This window comes from Hyperoodon ampullatus (genome assembly GCF_949752795.1).
Source record: "Hyperoodon ampullatus genome assembly, chromosome: X".
Lineage (NCBI taxonomy): Eukaryota > Metazoa > Chordata > Mammalia > Artiodactyla > Ziphiidae > Hyperoodon > Hyperoodon ampullatus.
In genome coordinates this window covers 131,805,808-131,826,264 of record NC_136913.1, presented here as the reverse complement: position 1 = coordinate 131,826,264, position 20,457 = coordinate 131,805,808, and the positions used below count along the sequence as shown (strand labels likewise).

The 20,457-nt window shown below is 61.8% G+C and overlaps 2 protein-coding genes across 4 annotated transcripts; one reads left to right on the top strand and one right to left on the bottom strand.

The window, feature by feature from the left end:
* Nucleotides 1-1,376: 1,376 nt before the first annotated feature.
* Nucleotides 1,377-17,311, top strand: ARHGAP4 (Rho GTPase activating protein 4; the record flags this gene model as incomplete). 3 transcript variants are annotated; one of them, XM_079727593.1, is made up of 22 exons in its annotated part: nt 1,377-1,443; nt 5,348-5,555; nt 5,642-5,804; nt 6,040-6,102; nt 6,348-6,512; nt 7,099-7,227; nt 7,305-7,526; nt 11,599-11,700; nt 11,835-12,026; nt 12,112-12,196; nt 12,473-12,500; nt 12,731-12,833; nt 13,478-13,538; nt 13,615-13,692; nt 13,788-13,922; nt 14,022-14,127; nt 14,253-14,486; nt 14,574-14,647; nt 14,740-14,923; nt 15,136-15,228; nt 15,433-15,547; nt 16,744-17,311. In XM_079727593.1, 22 exons carry the CDS (start codon nt 1,377-1,379, stop codon nt 16,975-16,977), a joined length of 2,841 nt encoding a protein of 946 aa, XP_079583719.1. In that variant the 3' UTR covers nt 16,978-17,311. The 3 variants fall into 3 exon arrangements, with proteins under 3 accessions (XP_079583719.1, XP_079583720.1, XP_079583721.1); XM_079727594.1 differs by lacking the exon at nt 12,473-12,500 and having other exon boundaries at nt 12,709-12,833; XM_079727595.1 differs by lacking the exon at nt 15,136-15,228.
* Nucleotides 17,312-17,900: 589 nt separating this feature from the next.
* Nucleotides 17,901-20,218, bottom strand: AVPR2 (arginine vasopressin receptor 2; the record flags this gene model as incomplete). Its single annotated transcript, XM_079727164.1, has 4 exons — nt 20,120-20,218; nt 19,586-19,637; nt 18,298-19,182; nt 17,901-18,106 (listed from the first exon to the last, which is right to left on the bottom strand). The coding sequence occupies exons 2-4, from the start codon at nt 19,608-19,610 to the stop codon at nt 17,901-17,903; spliced, it is 1,116 nt and encodes a 371-aa protein (XP_079583290.1). The 5' UTR covers nt 19,611-19,637; nt 20,120-20,218.
* Nucleotides 20,219-20,457: the final 239 nt, after the last annotated feature.

The window sequence follows — 20,457 nt, the reverse complement described above, 5'->3', positions numbered from 1 at the left end:
CCAGGCCGAAAAGCCCCAGTGCTGCATGCACACACTACACCTTAGAGAAGGGCCTGGTACTGGGGGTGGGGGGCAGGGAGCTGAGGAGGTATGTTTTCCCCTTCTGGGCGAGCAAGATGCTCACAGTTGAAAGCCAGGAAGTACCTGCGCAGACTCCCCTCCCTCCCAGAGCTGCAGGTCCGGGTCACATGTGCCCACATTTGCACAGAGCCTGACTTGGACATCCACGCACACACATGCCCGGACCCCTTGCACTAGCGCCTACAGGCCCGCCTCCCCTGGGCACGAGCCCAGAGCCTAACTGCCTTCGCCCTCGTCCCCACCATCTATACCCCAGGGATTTCCCTCCCACCCAACTGAAGACAGTTGTCCAGTCCGGCTGGTCACTTGCTACCTGCATCCTGCCTTCTCAGTATACTGGAGAAAAACCTGTCGGCCTGGCCTGTGACTTCGAGTTGGTAGAGAGGGGTGAAGGGAAACTCCAGCACTCCTGTCCAAGAGAGGCCCCAAGACGCCCCCAGGCTCAGTAAGGCCGTGCTCTGAGGGTGCAGGAAGAGGGCTGCCCCTCCCCAGTCCCCCGGGCCTAGGACAGCAGGTGCAAGCTGCCGGGGAAAGGAGGCAGAAGAGTCTCTTCCGGCAGCAGGAAGTGGTAACCACCTATGGGGCAACAAGGCTTGTTCCTCCCCGCAGGGCTGAGCAGAAGGGGAACCTTAGCCCGAGCCTGCTCTCTGCCCTCCGCCCCCACCCGCTCCCCATGAGGGGGCCTGGAGGGAGCGAAGGCACGTCCTGTTCTCTGGTGCTGACCTCCCTTCCCACCTGGCTCTCCAGGATCCTTGTGCTTGGGAAGGGTGGGCCCCGTCTGATGTCCTGGGGATCTGGGGGAGACAGGTGACCCAAGGGAGCCCGGGGTCTGGAGCAGCTATGGTGTCACTGCGCACTGGCATTCAGGGCCAATAGCCACGATGTGCAGTCTGGCAGTGGTGACCAGACAGCCTTCTGGAGGCTGGGGGGGAATGGCAGCCAGAGGATGCCAGCTTGCAGGGCACCTTGGGGCTCCCACACCGGCCCTGGCAGCCGAACCTTGGGCACAAGGCTGCCCGGGTGCGCGCCCAGTGCCTGGGGCGAGGCGACGGCAAGGCCCGGCCCCAATGGGCACACACACCCCACCCCCTGACCCCAGACCCTCGCGAGCAGTGCCGGGCCGCGCCGGGCCGCCCCTGGCCGCCCCCGCCCCGGGAGCCGCGCTGGGGGCGGGACGGGGCGGGGTGGGGCGGGGCCGGCGCAGGGTGCTGGCTGCGGGGTCCCGGTCCCAGCGCCCGGCCCGCTCGCGGCCGCGTGGGAGCAACGGAGCTCGACGGCGCGGCTGCCCGGCGGCCATGGCCACGCACGGGAAGCTGCGCCGGGAGCGAGGGCCGCAGGCGGACCATGAGGCGCAAGTCAAAGGTGAGAGGGCGCTGGGCGCTCCCGGCCCAGTTCCCTACGGAGACCCCGAAGGTCGTGGGGGAGCCCGAAAAGTCCTGGCCGCTGGCCCAGGGCCCGCTGCCCTCCCCCAGTGACCTCCGGAGGGGACTGAGGGAGGGAACCCGCGGCCCCTGCCTGCCTCTCCACGCCCCTTTGGCCTCAACCGCCGCTGTTCCCCCTTCCTTCCACTCTCCCTCCCTCCTCCCTCCCTTTGGTAGCTCTGTCCTCCTGGGTTCTCCCTGCACCTCACCTAAGGACTCCGAGGAGGGAAGGGGGGCACCGAGTGCCCCCAAAAAAGTGGTATTCTAGCCACAGTGAAATGGAGCAGCTTGACTTTGCTGACGGGGGCTGGGTAGGGGGTCCGAGAGCTTCGGGGGATGGATTTAGCGATGGCTTTACCCTAAAACCACTCCAGTCCCCTGCAGCCCAGTCCCTGTTCCCTCCCTTGGGCGCTGAGGTGGCTCAGAGTTGAAGGCCACTGTCTCTGGCTCAAACCGGCACAGTGTATCTTGGCCTGAGGGATCTTGCGCCCTCTGCAAGGGCAGACCTCTTTGGGTTCCGATAAACACTCTGTGCAAATCGTATGCAAATCAGCTTTGCAAACTCTTAGTTGACTGCTTTTGTGGGTCTTATTCAGGGCGTGGTAACTCTTGCAAAGGGAAGAAGGCAGCGTCCAAGTGCCAGCAGTTTGAGGCTGTAAACTTTTCTGGTGTCTTCAGATGTGCGACCCCGTATATCACTCTCAATAGCTCAGTTTTACCGATGAAGGAAACCGAAGCTCAGAGAGGAGCAGTGACTTGCTCACGGCCACTCCTATAGGTCCTAGGAGGTGTCATGAAATGAACCTCGAATGTCCTTCCAATGCAGAGATGGAGATTCCAACGTAATTATCCAATACAAGCAATTTACACCAAAGTGTGCTCGAGTCCTCCCCGTCTGGGAAGGGTGGCCTGCTGCCCAGAGCCAGCTTGAGGTGACCATGCAGGGCCAGTCAGCTCTCCAAGCCTCGCCTGCAACATTCCTCAGATGGAGAGAATGATCCGCAGCCGCATCCCCCAAATGTCATGAGGCTGAAGGACTTTGGCAACTCTTCAGTCAGCAACTATGGGTCAGTTCATTCACACTGCAAAAAAATTGGGGTTTCGAGCAAGGCTGTCTTTTAAGATGTTCCTTGCCTGCTCTGGGTCTCTAATGATTTTAGCTTCTGTTCCCCGTCCCCCCGCCCCGTGCCCCCACCACCCCTCCCAAAGAAACTTCCTACTATGCTAGAAAAACGGGGTCACTGTCTTGACACCCGAAATTCTGAAAGGTCAGCATAGTCGTGGTTTGGGAGGCCATCTTTTCTGCTTTGCTTGTCAGCAGAAGTGAGACCGAATGCCTCGCTCACAGGAAGTGTTGTTGAGGCCCAGTCCTGGCTCTGCAATTCAAGCATACGTGGATTCCATCCTTCCTTTTGATAGATGTTTTGTATGCATCTGTTCTGTGCCAGGCCCTGAACGTACAGTGCTGAGCACAGGAGAAGCAATCCCTGCTGCCATATGGCTCACAGGTCTAGTGAGGGAGACATATAGTGAACAAGCTATCACACAGTTAATTTCAATTATGATGAAAACCACTATACAGGGAGAGCGCGGATGTCAAGCAAAGGGACAGGAAGAGGGCCAGACCTAGTCTGTGGGGAGGTTGGGAAGGGTTCCCTGATGAGCGCATCCCAGCTGAGATCTGAGGGCTGGACGCTGACTCAGCTGAGAGCCTGGGGAGCTAGGTGGGCACCAGCTCACTGCGCTCAGACCCTGCCGACTCAACGTCTGCCTGACACCAGGTCCGAATCCCAGCCAAGGCTTGGTTGCACCGAACGGAAGAAACGAAACCGTTTGCCCTGCTGGCCCGTTGAGCACTGTTCACTTGTGATAGGTCCCCAGGGAACTGTTGCTCCACGAGGAAGGGGCAGACGCCGGAGGACAGTGAGGCAAGCCGGGACATCTCAGATCTTTCTTGGAATGAAATGAAATTTACTTTTATCCCCAAGCTGTTACCCTGATTTAATGAAGACTCTCCTGATCTCAAGTGGCCTGGCCTCGGACGGTGGAAGGAGACTCTGCATTGGTTTCACCTTCAGGAAGCAGTCCTCGCCCAGGCTTCCATTTACCCAGCTTGACCCCTTGGTGGAAAGAGAGCGCGGGGAGGGGATGGTGGCCCCTGGGCCTTGTCACTGAGCTAGTCCTAGCGGTGGAGGAGGGTGGAGGGGCCGAGGGATGGGTTATGCAAGAGCCACATCTGGGTCACCTGGAGTCAGGGAGAGGGACCCAGGGGCTGAGAGTAAGAAGGGGACATTCCCCAAAGGGAGATCAGAGGAGGAGATGGGGATGCTGGGCAGGCAGGACCCATGGAGGCTGCCACATGCCCCACAGCCCGTGGGACGTCACTGGCGGGACAGAAATCCACATGGTACCAGTACCAAGCTGTTCACTGCAGAGTTCTTTCCGACAGCCACCCTGGGTCCTGCCACTGCCCACCTCCTCCCAGGCTGGCTGCCTGGTCCAAGCCCCTGACTGTCTTTTGCCTGGACTGGTGCAGTAGCTGCCACCTGGGCTGAGCACGTTTCCTCCGTCACCTGACCTCTGCCCTGGCTCCCCACGGCAGCCTGAGGGGCCCTGAGTGCGAAGCCGGACCCCCATGGCTCTGCTGCTGTGGCTCCCCTCTCCCTCGGCGTCCAGCGGGGAGTCCTCCCCAACTGCGGGCTTTGGCCATCTCCCCCTCCCCTCGCCTGCGCAGCTCTCTCCAGCCACGCTGGCTCCACGGCCCCTCTGTTGCTTCCTTCAGCTCTCTATTCCAGTGTCGCCTGTTCCTGACCACCCTCCTCTCAAAGGACACCTCCCTGTCCCCACCTCCCGCTCTGTGCTGTCTTCTCAGTGCCACTTGTTCCGACACGTTCTAGCGCGTGCCTGTCCCCCTGCTGTCTGTCCCCAGGAGTGTGGGCACCGTGTCTCCATGTCTAGACTGACTGGATGCATAATCAACATTAAGGAGTCACTTAACGTCCCTTTGTTGGACAGCGATTAGTAAGTGGTGACCCGCTTGCCAGAAGCCGAGACAGTGCATTATGTCCCCGGGATGCCCAGGGCTCGCCAGTGGGTTGCTTAAGCTCCTCATTCAGGCGGTTCTTTGCTTTAGGTCTGTGGGGAAAGTTGCCAAATCAAGTCAGCGATAAGGTGTCAGAAGCCAGCAGTGTGGGGAGCGGGGTGTGGCTCTCTCTGCCGGGACGTGGGTAGTTAGGAGTCGGTACTGGGAACAGAAAACAGACCAGTTGCCTCAGTCCCATCACTGGTCAGCCTCCACCGGCTGGTCGGGCCCTCCCGCCGGGGCTGCCCTTTCTCCCTGGGGCTGAGGGCAGGGTTTCCAGCCAGCGAGGCCGCAAGTTCATTGCAGGTTTGGCAGAGCGCCGTGGACCCCCCGCGCCTGCGCAGCTCCGTGTGTCTCTGTGTTTGCGGGGGGCGGCCACCCTGCCTGGGGTCCTGGGCACCCAAAGGTCAGGAAGTGGCAGGGGAACCGGGGAGTCATGGGAAGCCCAAGTGCCAGGTGCTCCTACCATCCCAACCTGCTCCGAGCCTCCAGGACCCTCCACACTCCCTCTCGCCCCTGGCACTTTGCAGGGCTCTGCCCTCTGCCTGGAAGGGCCTTTCTGTTCTTCCTTCCCGGCTGGTTCCCTTCAGCCTCAGCTCAGAGGTCCCCTTCGTCAGGCCTGCCCCGAGCCGGCTGGACGGCAGACCTCCCGCAGCGCCGGGCCGGCCTCCCGCCCCCTCGGCCCGGCGCTCCCTGCACTCGGCGGTGGGTCCACTGCCCCAGCCTGAGCCGCGTCGTTCCCCCCCCCGCCCCGCCCCTACAGAGATGCGCTGGCAGCTGGGCGAGCAGCTGCGCTGCCTGGAGCTGCAGGGCGAGCTGCGGCGGGAGCTGCTGCAGGATCTGGCCGAGTTCATGCGGCGCCGCGCCGAGGTGGAGCTGGAGTACTCGCGGGGCCTGGACAAGCTGGTTGAGCGCTTCTCTGGCCGCGCAGGCCGCCTGGGGGGCGGCAGCCGGGAGCACCAGAGCTTCCGGTGGGTCCTGGGGACTGGCCGGTGGGACGACTGCGGCAGGGCCTGAGGCCCCGCTCCCCGTCGGTCTGAGTTCCCGTCTCCCCCAGGAAGGAGCCGTCCCTCCTGTCGCCGTTACAATGCTGGGCCGTGTTGCTGCAGCAGACGCGGCAGCAGAGCCGCGAGAGTGCGGCCCTCAGCGACGTGCTGGGGGGGCCCCTGGCCCAGCGCCTGAGCCACATCGCGGAGGATGTTGGGCGCATAGTCAAGAAGGCAAGGCCCCTGCTCTGGGCACGGGATGCTGGATGGCCTCAGGATCCAGCGAGGGCAGCCCGTGGGTGCCCGATGCAGAGGTGTCACGGCTGGGAGGGCCCAGGAGGCCGGGGGGCGTCGGGCAGAGGGGAGCCGGTGGGAGCCTTGAGTGCCGAGCTGAGGGCTGGCCGCCGCTGCAGGGTGGAGGTGGGTGTTGCACTGGGGCAGGGCTGTGCTTAACTCCCCTCCCCCCCAGAGTAAGGATCTGGAGCAACAGCTGCAGGAGGAGCTCCTGGAGGTGGTGTCCGAGCTTCAGACGGTGAGAGTGCCGCAGGGCCCGCCCGAATCAGAGGGAGGCCATCGCCTCACATCTCCCCGAGCCAGGCTCAAGGAGAGACCTGGGTTTCGAGGACCGCAAGCTCGGCCCTCTCTTCCTGCTCTGGGCACTGGGTAGTTGGGCAGAGTGCTCAGGTCCGAGTCCCAGACGGGCTGGGAGGGGGAGGAGGAGGGCTGGCTGCGGCCGTGGCCTTGAGCAAGGCTGCCTGGCCTTGGGCCTCCTTGCAGGCCAAGAAGACATACCAGGTGTACCACATGGAGAGCGTGAATGCCGAGGCCAAGCTCCGGGAGGCCGAGCGGCAGGAGGAGAAGCGGGCATGCCGAAGTGCCGGCACGGAGGCAGGGCCCCTCCGCAAGGGCTCCCTCAAGAAGGGAGGGCGGCTGGTGGAGAAGGTGGGCCTGGGGGGCAGCCGTCCGTGTCCGGAGGCTCTGGCTCCTGGTCTTTGTCCTTCCGAGTCCCGGCCCTGCAGGGAGGTGGTGTGCAGCAGGAAGGCGGGGCTGGCTCTGGAGGGCTCCTCAAGCTGCGGTGGTAGACAGAGCGGGCAGGAGAAGAGCCGCTAGGCCCGGGACAGCCCGCACGCTCCTAGCTGGTCTCCCCTACCAAGCCCCGCTGGGCAAAGAGAAATCTGCTGCCGGAAGCCTGGGGGCCCTTCCACCCACCCGTCCTTGCCTCACGCAGTGCTGTGAGATTGCAGACAAGCGAGCGGACGCCTCGAATGGGTGACTGAGTGACAGGAGGGGAGGAGGAGTGTTTGAGGCGGTCCCTGAAGAGAGGATGGGGACGCTGAGGCTGGCAGGGTCGCGGAGGAAGGACATCATGACTTCGGGGCCAAGTTGTTTGAGGGACCTGGTGGGACGGCGCGTGTAGCTGTCTGCGTGGGGAAGGGAGGGGAGAGAGCGTGTGTCGCGGGTGAGGGCTACATGGGAGGCGGAGCTGGGGCTGCGTGGGTGACCCTGGGGCTTGTGTGGTCCTGAGCAGCGTCACGCCAAGTTCTTGGAGCACAAACTCAAGTGCACAAAGGCGCGCAATGAGTACCTGCTCAGCCTGGCCAGCGTCAACGCCGCTGTGAACAACTACTATGTGCGTGACGTCCTGGACCTCATGGACGTGAGTGCTGGCGGGCAGGCGGGGCCGGGCGCCTGTGCGCCGAGCCCGCCTGAGCCGTGTCCTCGCTTGTCCCCCAGTGCTGTGACACGGGATTCCACCTGGCCCTGGGGCAGGTGCTCCGGAGCTACACGGCCGCTGAGAGCCGCACCCAGGCCTCCCAGCTGCAGGGCCTGGGCAGCCTGGAGGAGGTGGTGGAAGCCCTAGACCCTCCAGGGGACAAGGCCAAGGTGCTGGAGGTGCACGCAGCCGCCTTCTGTCCCCCGCTGCGTTTCGACTACCAGCCCCACGAGGGAGATGAGGTGAGGATGAGGTGAGGGTCTCTGCCCGCCCCTTCAGGCAAACGGCTTTGTGTTTTCTGGTCTTCATTGTGATGGTAGGTAAGTGGAATGAATTACCTTCCATTTGCTAACGAGTCGAAACTCCTGAATGCAGCTTATTTCTCAGACCCTCCTTCAGTGGTCTCAAGGCAAATGAGGCTCTGAAGTTCCCGGACTTGCGTTTGAAGCCAGCAGACCTCCGCAGCTCACTTCTGCGGTTCAGCCAAAGAACGCACACACCCCCTCCCCGCAAGGGCAAACACAGCCAGGATGCCACTGGTTTTGAGGCCAGCTGGTGGGTGGTATATAGCTGTCCGTATACTCTTCTTTCGATGGTTCTGTGTACCTTAGACATTTCATAATGCAAACTTGGGGGGAAAGAAACCATGCAAACAGTAACTTATAACCAGGCATCTTTTTTTTTTTTTTCTTTTGGGCCGCACCGCACGGCTTGTGGGATCTGAGTTCCCCGGCCAGGGATCGAACCTGTGCCCCCTGCAGTGGAAGCTCAGAGCCCTAACCACTGGACCGCCAGGGAAGTCCCCACTAGGCAATTTTTTAATGCACCTCCGAGCTATTCTTTTGTTTACCAGTTTATCCTCATGAACATTGTGCAGGGACTGGGGTTACACTGAGCTGTTACTTATTTAATTTGTATTTTGACCACAGTCGTATCTGAAAAAGTCAAATGTTACTCAAGGCGTCCAATGGCACACAGCCCTTGTCTGACTCACCCGTTCTGTTCCTGATTCCCACTCCCCAGACACAACCCCTTCCCAGTCTTCTAGCTGCTGTTTCTGCTGCAAGCAACGCGGCAGGTGCTGCTAGTACTTTTCAGCTTTCCAGAGGCCCTACCGACCTCCTTCCATGGATGATTAGGGCTCCTCCCCACATCACCATCTCCGAGTGCTAGTCCTCTCCGTCTTTTCCCTCACACCAGGCGATCTCTTCTCTTCAGAGCTCTGCCCTGGAGCCGTCCAGTCCAGGCTTGTAGGCCTTGATTGGCTTGCAGGCCTGTGAAGTCCAGGACCTCTCTTCCCCATCGTCCTGAGCATTCCTGCCATTCTCTCCTGCGTTGGACCGTCTGTGTCCCAGATCCTATGTCTTTCTCTTTCTTGGTTTATTATCCTTGTTTGTGTGGACATCTTTCCCCATACTTTCCTGACTTCGAATGTCTGAAAAAATGTCTGTATTCTATCCTTGAAATTGATTGGTAGTGTAGCTGGTATAGAATTCAAGGTTGAAAATCATTTTCCTTTTTCAATGTTAAAGGTATCACTTCAAGCTTTCAGTCTTGTAGGTGAGAAGTCCAATGCCATTCTGATTTCTGGACTGTTGCACGTGACCTGTAATTTGTCTCCCTGAAGCTTTTAGGATAGTCTTTTTCCCTCGTGTAAAATTTTATGATGATATGCCTTGTGGATCCTTTTTCCTTCATGGTGCTGGGCAACCAGTGGGCCTTGTCAGTATGGAAACTTGTGTCTTAAGGTTTTGAGCTCATATTATTCCTTTGGTAATTTCCTTCCCTTAATTTTCTTTTCTCTTGCTTTCACGAATTCTTGTAATTTGATGTTGAACATCATGGGTTCACAGTCTAAGTTCCTTATCTTTTTTTAAAAATAAATTTATTTATTTATTTTTGGCTGTGTTGGGTCTTCGTTGCTGTGCGTGGGCTTTCTCTAGTTGTGGAGAATGGGGGCTACTCTTTGTTGAGGTGCGCGGGCTTCTCATTGCGGTGGCTTTTCTTGCTGAGGAGCGCGGGCTCTAGGCACGAGGGCTTCAGTAGTTACAGCACGTGGGCTCAGTAGTTGTGGCTCACGGGCTCTAGAGCGCAGGCTCAGTAGTTGTGGTGCACGGGCTTAGTTGCTCCGCGGCATGTGGGATCTTCCTGGACCAGGGCTCAAACCCGTTTCCCCTGCATTGGTAGGCAGATTCTCAACCACTGCACCACCAGGGAAGCCCTGATTTCCTTATCTTTTATCTTTCCTATTTCTCATCGCTCTACCTTTTAATTCTGCTTTCTTATTTTTTCGACTATTTCTTCCCACCCCTTGTTGAATTTTTTTTTATTTACTTTCATATTTTTTTGTTTTTAAGAGTTTTGGTTTGTTTTCCAAATTCCTATTTAAAATAGACCTTTCTTCTTGTTTCATGGATACAATATCTTCTCAAATCTTTCTGAAATGTTCATTCTATTTCTTGACATTTCCCCCGGTTCCCTGCATTTTCACTGTTTTCTTGCTTTGATCTATGTCTTCCACTTTAGAGCTCTCCCTCAAATGGCTGCCAGTTCTTGGCCGTCAATTCATATTTCAGAGGAGGCACTGAAGAGAGGTGCATTACGTATTTGATGTGTGTGAACAGAGCTTGTCAGCAGTGGGTTTCCCCCCAGGGTGGCTGGGCAGGGACTCAGATCATTGCTGCGAGGGACACCCACATCACGGGGAACTGGGGGTGTCTCAGTAAGAGGGTGCTAGAAAGGACTCAGAGGACTTGGGCAAGGGTTAGGGGACTTGGGGGAGGGGCTTGGCTCTGGCTTGGATGCTGTCAGGAAACAGGGGTAACTCTGACAGGGTGTCTTAATAAATCTTATTGAGAAGGCGGGGCAGGGGTGTGTAAAGGGAGGCTAGAGCCATCATCAGTGAGGAAGGAACCGTCCCTCACACTAGCTGGGACACAGGGAGGTTTGCTTATTTTTGTGGCTTGGACAAAGTTCTTGCTTTGGTCTGTGCTCAGACACGCTGATGACTTGATCTCGTTTTTATCTTCAGCCGTCATGGCCACAGTGGCTTTGTCTGATGTTGATGCTCTGTGACATTCCTTATGTCCAACGGGCCCACACTGAGGCACAGCTCTGAGCTCCTGGCCAGCCCCAGATGGCGGTGGCTGCTGTATTCTCTCTCAGCAGTATGGACTTTTGTCCCGTTCCTCAGCAGTGACTAGTGTCCCTGAGTCCAGAATCCCTCTGATTTATCCTTTCCAGAGAGTCAATTTCTAGTTTTCTGCACATTATGTGGGCTTGAAGGGGTGGGTCTTCTAATGTCAGTGTTTTCTAGGGCCTGGAAAGAAATTTTATAATCGTGGTAAAATATACATAAGACTTACCATTTTGTCCCTTTTTTTTTTTTTTTTTTTTTGGCAGCTCTGGATCTTTGCTGCTGTGCGCGGGCTTTCTCTAGTTACAGCAAGCGGTGGCTACTCTTCGTTGCGATGCGTGGGCTTCTCCTTGCGGTGGCTTCTCTTTTTGTGGAACACGGGCTCTAGGCACACAAGCTTCAGTAGTTGTGGCTCACGGGCTCTAGAGCACAGGCTCAGTAGTTGTGGTGCACGGACTTAGTTGTTCCGCGGCATGTGGATTCTTCCAGGACCAGGGCTTGAACCTGTATCCCCTGCATTGGCAGGTGGATTCTTAACCACTGCGCCACCAGGGAAGCCCCCGTTTTGTCCGTTTTAAGCGCACAGTTCAGTGGCATGAAACACCTTCACATTGTTGTGCAACCATCACCACCGTCCATTCCCCAGACCTTTTCCATCTTCCCCAATGGAAACTCTGTCCCCATTAGACACTAACTCCCCCCACCCCAGCCCATGGCCCCCAGCATCTACTCTCTGTCTCTAGGAATCATATCCTATTTGTCCTTTTGTGACAAAAGGCTTATTTCACTGAGGGTATTGTTCTCAGTGTCCACCCATGTATGAGAATTTCCTCCCTTTTTATGGCTGAATAGCATTCCATTGTATGGAGAGACCACACTTTGCTTGTCCTTTTGTCAGCTGCTGGACACTTGGGTTGCTTCTTCCTTTGGGCTGTTAGGAGTAGCGCTGGCGGGAACATCCGTGCACAAGTCTCCATGCGTGCGGGTGTGCGCCTTCCCCTTGGGAAGGTGTCCTTGCCATGCTTCAGATCTGGCTGTACGCAGCGTCAAGGCTGGTGATCCTGTGCGTCGGCCACCAAGGCAGCGAAAATGGGCCCCAGAGACCTCGGTGCCTGCTGCCCAGCCCCACCCTGCGTGTCAGGCGTGGCCCTCAGCCCCCTGGATGCTGCCCTCTGCAGGTGGCTGAGATCCGAGTTGAGATGGAGCTGCGGGACGAGATTCTGCCCAGAGCCCAGAATATCCAGAGCCGCCTGGACCGACAAACCATCGAGACAGAGGAGGTATGGGTGACCTGGCCCTGGGTAGGGACAGGGACCCGGAGACATGGCCTGCCCTCCCCCTTCCTTCTGACTTGGACTCCCTGTCCCTCCCCTGTCTCCCACTTCTTCCTGTCCTGGTGCTGTCCCCTCCCCAGGTGAACAAGACGCTGAAGGCCACCCTGCAGGCCCTGCTGGAGGTGGTGGCGTCGGAAGATGGGGACATGCTCGACTCCTTACAGGCCAGCCCCTCCACCGAGTCCCTCAAGTCCACCAGCTCGGACCCAGGGGTTCGGCAGGCTGGCCGGAGGCGGGGGCAGCAGCAGGAGACCGAGACCTTCTACGTCACGGTGGGGAGGCGGGGCCAGGAGGGCGGGGGGCCGGGGAGGCCCAGAGCTAGGACTAAAGCCTTGGACTCTTCCTGGGGCTTCATAGAAACTCCAGGAGTACCTGAGTGGACGGAGCATCCTCACCAAGCTGCAGGCCAAGCATGAGAAGCTGCAGGAGGCCATTCAGCGAGGTGGGCCCCACTCCTGGCCCCCTGAGCCCCTGCCTCGCCACCCCCAGGGCCGGGAGCGGCCGCAGCTTGGCTCTCCTCCTGGGTCCTCCACCCGGCCCACGTCCTCTCCACCCAGAGAGGGTGCTTGGCACGCAGGGAATAAGCCAGCGAGGATCCCGGCCCCTATCCCGCCTTTTGTCCTGTGACTGCCCGGGGCCTTCAGGCTGCCCTCTGCCTCTGCGGTGTGTTGAGGAACCTCCCGGCCCGAGAGACACACCAACGTTTTCTCCTCCCCAGGTGACAAGGAAGAGCGGGAGGTGTCTTGGTGAGTCCTTCGTGAGGGACCAGCTTGTCCCGAGGAGCTGTGGGGTCCCCACCTCCCCTCTCTTTGGGACCCGGCTCTGTTGCTCGTCCTTCGGTGGCCTGTTTCCCACTTTGCCCAGTGGGTTCTGGAATAGCTCGCGAGCTCCAGCATGCTGTTTGGCTGGGCCAGGGTGTCGGGGCAGCCTAGTCTCCACGCCCACTCCCCTCAGAGCCAGCTCCTGTTCACGACAGGACCCAGTACACACAGAGAAAACTCCCGAAGAGCCGCCTTCCCCGCCCCAGCTCCCAGTATAACCAGAAGCTCTTTGGGGGAGACATGGAGAAGTTTATCCAGGTACTTGCTTTGCGTCACCCGCCAACCAAGTGCGGGCCCCTCCCTGCTTCCGCTCTCCCTCCAGCCCCGGGGGCCGCCTGTGAGCCCAGTATCCTCTGCCCTGGCCACTGGTCTCCTCCTGGGTGGGCCTTTGCCGGGCCTGCACTGATCAAAGGGCACGTCCCTAACTAGGAACGGAAGGCCTCAGGTGGCAGCGATTTTAGGGCTGAGGAGTTGAGTTAACAGAAGCAAGGGTGTCCGCGGGCCCCACTTCTGGGGTACGAGAGAGGGAAGTAAGGGAAGCAAGAAAGATCAGAAAAGAAAAAATAACACTGTTATTTGCAGGATGTGATTCTGTATGTCATGGTTCAAAAGAATCAACAGATTATTTAAGTGAACAAATTTGGGTTTCATGATGTTACTTGATTCGAGGTCGGCATACGGAGTTCGATGGCATGTCCACATGCCAGCAATAAACAGTTAGCAGGTAAAACGTAAGGCATGGCCCGAGACGGCACCAGGGATGTCGGACACCTGGGCATACATCTCGCAGGCCTTATTGCTGACCGCATAACACATTAAGAGAAAATAAAAGTAAGCGAGTGACGAGGCAGGACGTGCTGTGTCCACAGTGGAGGGAACACCCTCTCTGTCCCTATCCCCAGAGCTCAGGCCAGTCCGTGCCCCTGGTGGTGGAGAGCTGTGTCCGCTTCATTAACCTCAACGGTGAGTAAGACCTGGGCCCTCCTGCCGCTGGCCTGGCACCCGATCCTGCGCCCACCGGCTCTCCGTCCTCCTGCAGGCCTGCAGCACGAGGGCATCTTCCGGGTGTCCGGCGCCCAGCCCCGGGTCTCGGAGATCCGTGACGCTTTTGAGAGAGGTGGGGACCGGCGGGGCCGGGGGTGAGGGTGGGGGTGGGTGGAAGAGCCGGTGCAATCCACCTTCTTGCCCCCTGCGCCACCGTGTCTCCCTCAGGAGAGGACCCACTGGTGGAGGGCTGCACCGCCCATGACCTGGACTCGGTGGCAGGTGTGCTGAAGCTCTACTTCCGGTGCCTGCAGCCCCCGATATTCCCCCCAGAGCTGTTCAGAGAGCTGCTGGCTTCTGCGGGTGAGGCGGGGGTCTGAGGCGGGCCCGGGGGCGCCCCTCCCCGCTGGCCTCCACGGCTGCGCTCACGGCTTCTCTCCGGGGCGCTGGCCTCGGCCGCAGAAGCGGAGGCCGCGGCGGAGCGGGTGGAGCATGTGAGCGGCCTCCTGGCCCGGCTGCCCGGACCGGTGCTGGTGGTACTGCGCTACCTCTTCACCTTCCTCAACCAGTGAGTGCCTCTCGGCGCAGGGGGAGGGGCGAGGGCGGCTCAGGGGTGGCCCTAGCCAGCTGCTAGCTGGGGTGAGGGGACACCGGGCCGAGAGCTCCCTGCCTGTGACCCACGTGTGCCCCCAGCCTGGCCCAGTACAGCGATGAGAACATGATGGATGCCTACAACCTGGCCGTGTGCTTCGGGCCGACGCTGCTGCCCGTACCCGCCGGGCAGGACCCGGTGGCCTTACAGGGCCGGGTGAACCAGCTGGTGCAGACGCTCATTGTGCAGCCCTCGCGGGTCTTCCCGCCCCTGGCCCTGCTGCCCGGCCCTGTCTATGAGAAGTGCATGGCGCCGCCTTCTGCCAGCTGCCTGGGGTAGGCTCTTCGCGCTGCCGGGAGGGAGGTCCGGCAGGCGGGAGGTCCCTTGTGCGCTCATGCACCTGGCTCTGCTCTGGACTGCAGGGATGCGCAGCTGGAGGGCCCGGCGGGGGAGAACGAGCCGGAGCCGGAGGCTGGGAGCCTGGCCCAGGAGGACGGTGAGGGGGGCGGGAAGGAGTGCCCCACCCTGTCCCCACCCTGGATGCCCACTCCACCCCTCCCCCACACTGAGGTCCCCTTTTCTCCCTAGACCCAGAGGGCGTTGTGGAGGCCGTGGCCTGTTTTGCCTACACGGGCCGCACGGCCCAGGAGCTGACCTTCCAGCGGGGGGACGTGCTGCGGCTGCACGAGCGGGCCTCAGGCGACTGGTGGCGGGGCGAGCGCGCTGGGGCCCGGGGACTCATCCCCCATAAGTACATCACGTTGCCGGCGGGGTGAGTGAGTGAAGTTGGGGCCCTTCCTGGGAGGTTCTCCTTTCACCCGGGCTTCTAGCCCTTCCCCCGCCCCGAGTTCCCGCTTCCGTAGGCCCGGGGTGGCCCAGAGTGTGCCTTTCTGACCGCTTCTGGCCAGCGCTGAGCCCTCTGGCCCCCAGACCCCAAGCCCAGAATGAGCGTTCTAACAGGCGGTCTTGTCTTTCTGGTGCCAGGGCAGAGAAGCTTGCTGCGGGCCAGGGGCTGCCGGCCGCCGGGGAGCTGGTGAGCAGCCCAGAGGCCCTCCCAGCCATGGAGCTTGTCCAGAGGTGAGCAAGGGGAAGACCCCTTCCGGGGGCCCTGCCCGCCCACCCCAGGCTGGAGGAGGGTGGGGCCAGACCTCAGCCGCGTGGAGAGGGACCGGCCTCACTGTTCCCTTTCCCTTGGCCGCACCCCGGGCTGGGAGAAGCCACTGCCAGGCAGCGCAGGGGCTCCCCAGGGCCCCCGCCAGGCCCACTGTCTGTGCCCTGCAGGCCAGAGCCGTGCACCCAACCCGAGGCCCCTCTCGGCACACCCGGGGGCCCCTCTGGGCACAGACGACGCTGCTTGGTCCCAGCATCCCCGGAGCGACATGTGGAGGTGGATAAGGTGAGGGCTGGGAATGGCCATGTGGCAAGTGGGGGGCACCTCTCGGGGGTGGGTCTCTGCTTCCCCTTATGAACCGGACTCTTCCCTCCCAAGGTTCAAGTCTGACCTTCCTGACCTCAGACAAGCCGGTGGAGCCCAGCCTAGGGAGGGGCAGGCCGGCAAGGGTGTGAGTGCAGTGGGGGGGGACGGGCCTGGAGGCAGGGTAGAAGGGAAGCGGACCCGGGGCTCTCACATTTGGGCTTCACGTTCGGTTCCTGAGTGGGACGCGGTGAGTGGGACAGGCTTCAAGGCTGGCATCTAGAGCCAGACTAGGTGAAAGGTGGTGACGTGGCAGGCGCTTGGCGAGCCAGGGAGGATGAAAGGGGCAGATGGAAAAGAGGCCGAGGGAGGTGGCTGACTGGGGGGCCAGGCGGGGTCGTAGTTCTTGTAGGGGGAGAGAGCGGGTGCCGGCTGCGGCCGGGGCCAGGGGTGCGGCCCGGGGACCCCCGACTCCCTGCTGTGTCCGCTGGGCCCAGCGCACCCCACTGTGGGCTTCCACTGGGCACCGCCGGGCTGAGCCCCGGGAACCGTGTGAGCACTTATCACTACATCTGGGGTCTGCCCAGATAACCCAGGATCGTCTCCCCATCTCAAGATCCTGAACTTACATCTGCAAAGGCCCTATTTCCACACAGGGTCCCAGCCCAGTGCAGGCTGGGGGCGGTTAGGATGTGCACGTCTCTCCAGGGGCATTTCAGCCCCTCCTCCCTGGGCTGCAGGGGACCACTGGCCGTGGAGGTCCGGGCACGCTGGTGGCCCCCGAAGCCAGGGGGTGGTGGCTGTGATCTCAGCCAGGGAGAGAGTGGGAAGAGGAGGGGGACCCGGGGCCCAGCCAGAGGGGCTCCCATTTCAGGGCTGGGCTGAGGATTGCTGTCCCCGGAGGAGACGGTGACCGCCACACCAAAAGTGGCAGGAGCGAAACCGGGCAAGGGAGGGGCGACAGCTGCGGGGCCCACGGAGAGGAGGGGCCTGGGGACAGGCGGTGGCCGAGGACTTTGTTTCAGGGGGTGGAGGAGTTTGGGCAGAGGCTTGGGCAGCAGAGGGTACGAGGGCCTCACTCCTGGGTCAGCTGGCAGCACTGACCTGGGGGTGGGGGACTGGCTGGCCAGGTGGAGGCCGCTCACACCGACGCCCTGCCTTTCTCTCCTCCCCGCCAGGCCGTGGCGCAGACCATGGACTCTGTGTTTAAGGAGCTCTTGGGGAAGACCGCCGTCCGTCAGGGCCTCGGGCCGGCGTCCACCATCTCCCCTGGCCCTGGGCCCCGCAGCCCGAAGCCCGTGGCCTGCAGCCGCCTCGGCAAGAGCAAAGGCCTCTCCCGTGGCCCTGGGACCCCAGCCTCACTCTTGGCCTCCCATCCCCAGGGCCTGGACTCACCCCTCAAGCCGCACTGAGGTGCTACCGGTTCCTCTGCAGGCCCCGCCCCGCCCCAGGCGGCCACGGGCGAGACCGGCCGGGCTCCCCAGGCCCTTTGCTTCTCCCTGGTCCTGTGCAGCATGCTTGCTCGTGACCGTCTGCAGAGAGGAGGACGAGGCTGCCCCAACCCACCCCTGCCTCCCCCGCCCTGGCTCAGGCCCCTCTGGGAGGCAGCCGAGGAGGGAGGCTGGGGGCAGGCCCCTCCTGGGCTGGCCGTGAGGGCTTGTCGCTGGTTGTCGGGTGCTCGGTGCCCTTGCTCAGCCGAGGGTGCCAGCCTGGTGTTGGCGGCCATTCATAAAGTCCTGTGCATTGACTCCCCGACGTGAGCCAGTTCTCTGTCTCGGTGGGGCTGGGCAGGTGGGTACAGGGCCAGCCTCCCGGCACCCCAAAGATGGAAGGTTGGGAACAGCTTCTGCAGGGGGTTCTTTGGCACGGGGCTGCCTTTGAAGGCCTGCGTGGCGGGTTCCAGAGCCGCTCACGTGTCTGTGGGTGCGGGAGGGCTCTGAGAATCTTTCCGCGCTGCCCCTGTGCCCACCGTTACCCTGATCCAAGGAGACTCGCCAGGTGGAAAATGAGCTGGAACTTTTATGACGGGGAGAGTCAGAAGGGAGGTCAGAGGAGGACTAGAGAGGCGGGGAAAGGAAGGCCCCCGGCCCCACCCATTTCCTTCCTCCTGGGCCCCCCACCCCCACCCCCTGCTCCCAGGACCTCCGTCAGCTGGCAGGGCAGGCACTGGTTGGGGTGGAAGCCATGCGCCGGCCCCTGCAGCCCACCGCCGCAGCCCCTCCCCACACGCGGCACCAAGGAGCTGACTGCCGGGCCCCCGCGCGATCACGGAGCCCGTCCCCGGGCAGGCAGCTGAGCTTCGTGGAGCCTCTGGTAGGAAGGTGCCCCCCGTTTCTCAGGAGGAGGTGTCCCTGGCCAGGAAGGAGCTGGCCGTGGCACAGGACTCCTCGTGGGGCCCCAGGCCAGGCGGGGCGCGCGTCCGGGCGCAGCAGAGCAGGCTTCGCAGCTCGGAGGAGACGCTGCGGCTGAAGGAAGCGTAGATCCAGGGGTTGGTACAGCTGTTGAGGCTGGCCAGCAACATGAGCAGCACGAAGGGGGGCCCTGTGTGGTGCAGGGGTCTGGGCTGGGGATGAGGGTGCCCAGGGAAGGCCGCGACCCACGTGCCACCCAGCGGCTAGCAGTGCATATCAGCCCGCGTCCGCTTGGGAGCCCGCGGCTGGGGAGGGGAGGGGCCGAGGTGTGTGTGCAGCCAAGCCTGAGTGGCCCCCACGGCTCAAGCCCCGGCCACGCACCTTCCCGAGGTGCCTCCGGGTCCCACGCTGCCCACAGCTGCACGAGGAAGAAGGGCGCCCAGCACAGCACGTATACTATCACGATCACCAGCGTCATCCTCACGGTCTTGGCCATGGCCGCCGACACCCGGGCTCCCTCGCTAGGACCGCCCGTCCGGCGCCCTCCGCGGCGCCTCCCGGCCCTCTCTGCCGGCCCCGGCACCAGGCTGGCGTGAATCTCCCGAAAGATGAGCACCTGGCAGGCGGCAATGCCCAGGGCAGGTGCCACGAACACCATCAGGGCGATCCAGGTGACGTAGGCGCGGAGGCCCCAGGGCTCGGCAAAGCGGGCCCAGCAGTCAAGGACACCGCTGCCGTCTCCCACGTCACGCTGGGCGAAGATGAAGAGCTGGGGCAGGCTGAGGAGAAGCGAGAAGGCCCAGGCCACCAGCACAGGCCGGTTCCAGCGAGCTCCGCCTCCATGGCGGTGTGCCAGCATGGGGCGGCAGATGGCGCGGTGGCGGTCCAGCGTCATGGCCAGGATCATGTAGGAGGAGGCATACATGCCCACCATCTGCAGGTACTTGACAGCCCGGCACAGGGCATCGGGCCCACGGAAGCGGTCGGTGGCGTCCCAGGCCAGCTGGGGCAGCACTTGGAACAGAGCCACGGCCAAGTCGGCCAGGCACAAGTGGCCGATGAAGACGTGCATGGGCGCCCAGCGGCCCCGCCGGCCCCGCCGCACTAGGGCGCCCAGCACCAAGCCGTTGCTCAGGGCCACAGCCACGAAGACCGTGGAGAGAAGGGCCAGCTCCGCCTGGGCCAGCAGCGGGTCCCGGGCGTCCAGCGGCTCCTCCTCGCTGCCGTTGCCGGGCGGCGTAGGTTGGGAGAGGGGCCGGGGCACAGCTGGGCAGGGGTTGGGGGAGAGTCCCGAGTTAGGGAGTGTGCTCTACAGGGGAACCGAGCCCAGGGAGCTTCCAGCTGGTCAGGCAGAGCTGGTGGCCTGGGCAGCCATCAACCTGGGCCTTCTGCTTCCCTCCAGCCTCCCACTCCCTGGATCCTGGCCTTCCAGCAGAACACAGGTCGTCCCCCGCTAACCGCATGTGGTGGGGAGGGAAGGGCAGCCCCAGCCCAAGCAAATACATAGGGGCCATGCGCTCCCCTCCCCGCACCAGCAGCCCGGAGAAGAGGGTGAAGGAGGTCTCTGAAAGGGGCTTCTTGGCTTCATCCAACCCCGCCCGGCCCACCTGGCTCATTCCAGTGGAGGAAAGGGTGGGGGGATGGGTAGGTACAGTGGCTGGAACCTTACCCGACGTGGTGGACGCCATGACCATGGTGGGGTGGGCAGGAGTCCTGAGCGCCTGGAGGAGATGGGGTGGCGAGCTCAGCCTCCCACCAGAGGGGCCAGCCTGGCTGCCCAGAGTCTCTGGATAGGGGTCCTTAGAGAGCTGCTGCGGTGGTGGTGGTGTGTGTGTGTGTGTGTGTGTGTGTGTGTGTGTGTGTGTGTGTGTGTGTGCGTGCACGTGCGCATGCGTGAGTGTGTGTGTTCCAGTGATCAGGCACTGGGGGTACATCCTTAGCCTAATCAAGGCTGGTGACGTCTGGCCCCTGAGACAGTCATCGACCTCGGAGCCCTGCTACACTCCTCCCAGGACTAGGCAGGGGACGCTGGAGAGAGGGACAGTCAGACAGATGGACGAACCAAGCCTATGACCTACCTAGGCAGCGCACAAGAAGCGAGGCAGACAGACCCCCCCCTGCCCTGACAGAGGCCAAGAGAGGTGGCCATCAGAGGACTGGGGACATGGTGGGAGGGCTGGTATGCCCGCATGTAGCCCCTTACCTGGCCGGGCTCCTGGGCTCCTGGGCAGCTGGGCGGCAGCTGGGAGGCAGCGGGTGCAGAGGTGGCCCAGGAGCTCAGATCGGCACTCCATCGCCTGCCCCGCCCCAACCAGGCTTCTGGGAGTGACTTGATCAGGAGGGGACTTCCTCCCCCTCCCCCATGAGCCTCCTGCCTCTGGCACAGGGAAGTAGGCTCCTGGCCTCCTCTGCTTCCCTTCCTGGCCGCAGCCATCCCAGGACTGCCTTCTCCCCGCCGAGAGGGAGCTGAGCCCTCCAGAGCTTGGCTTAGCTGCAGCCGGCTATCCGCTACCACCCCCGCCTGCCCCCACTTCCGCAGGG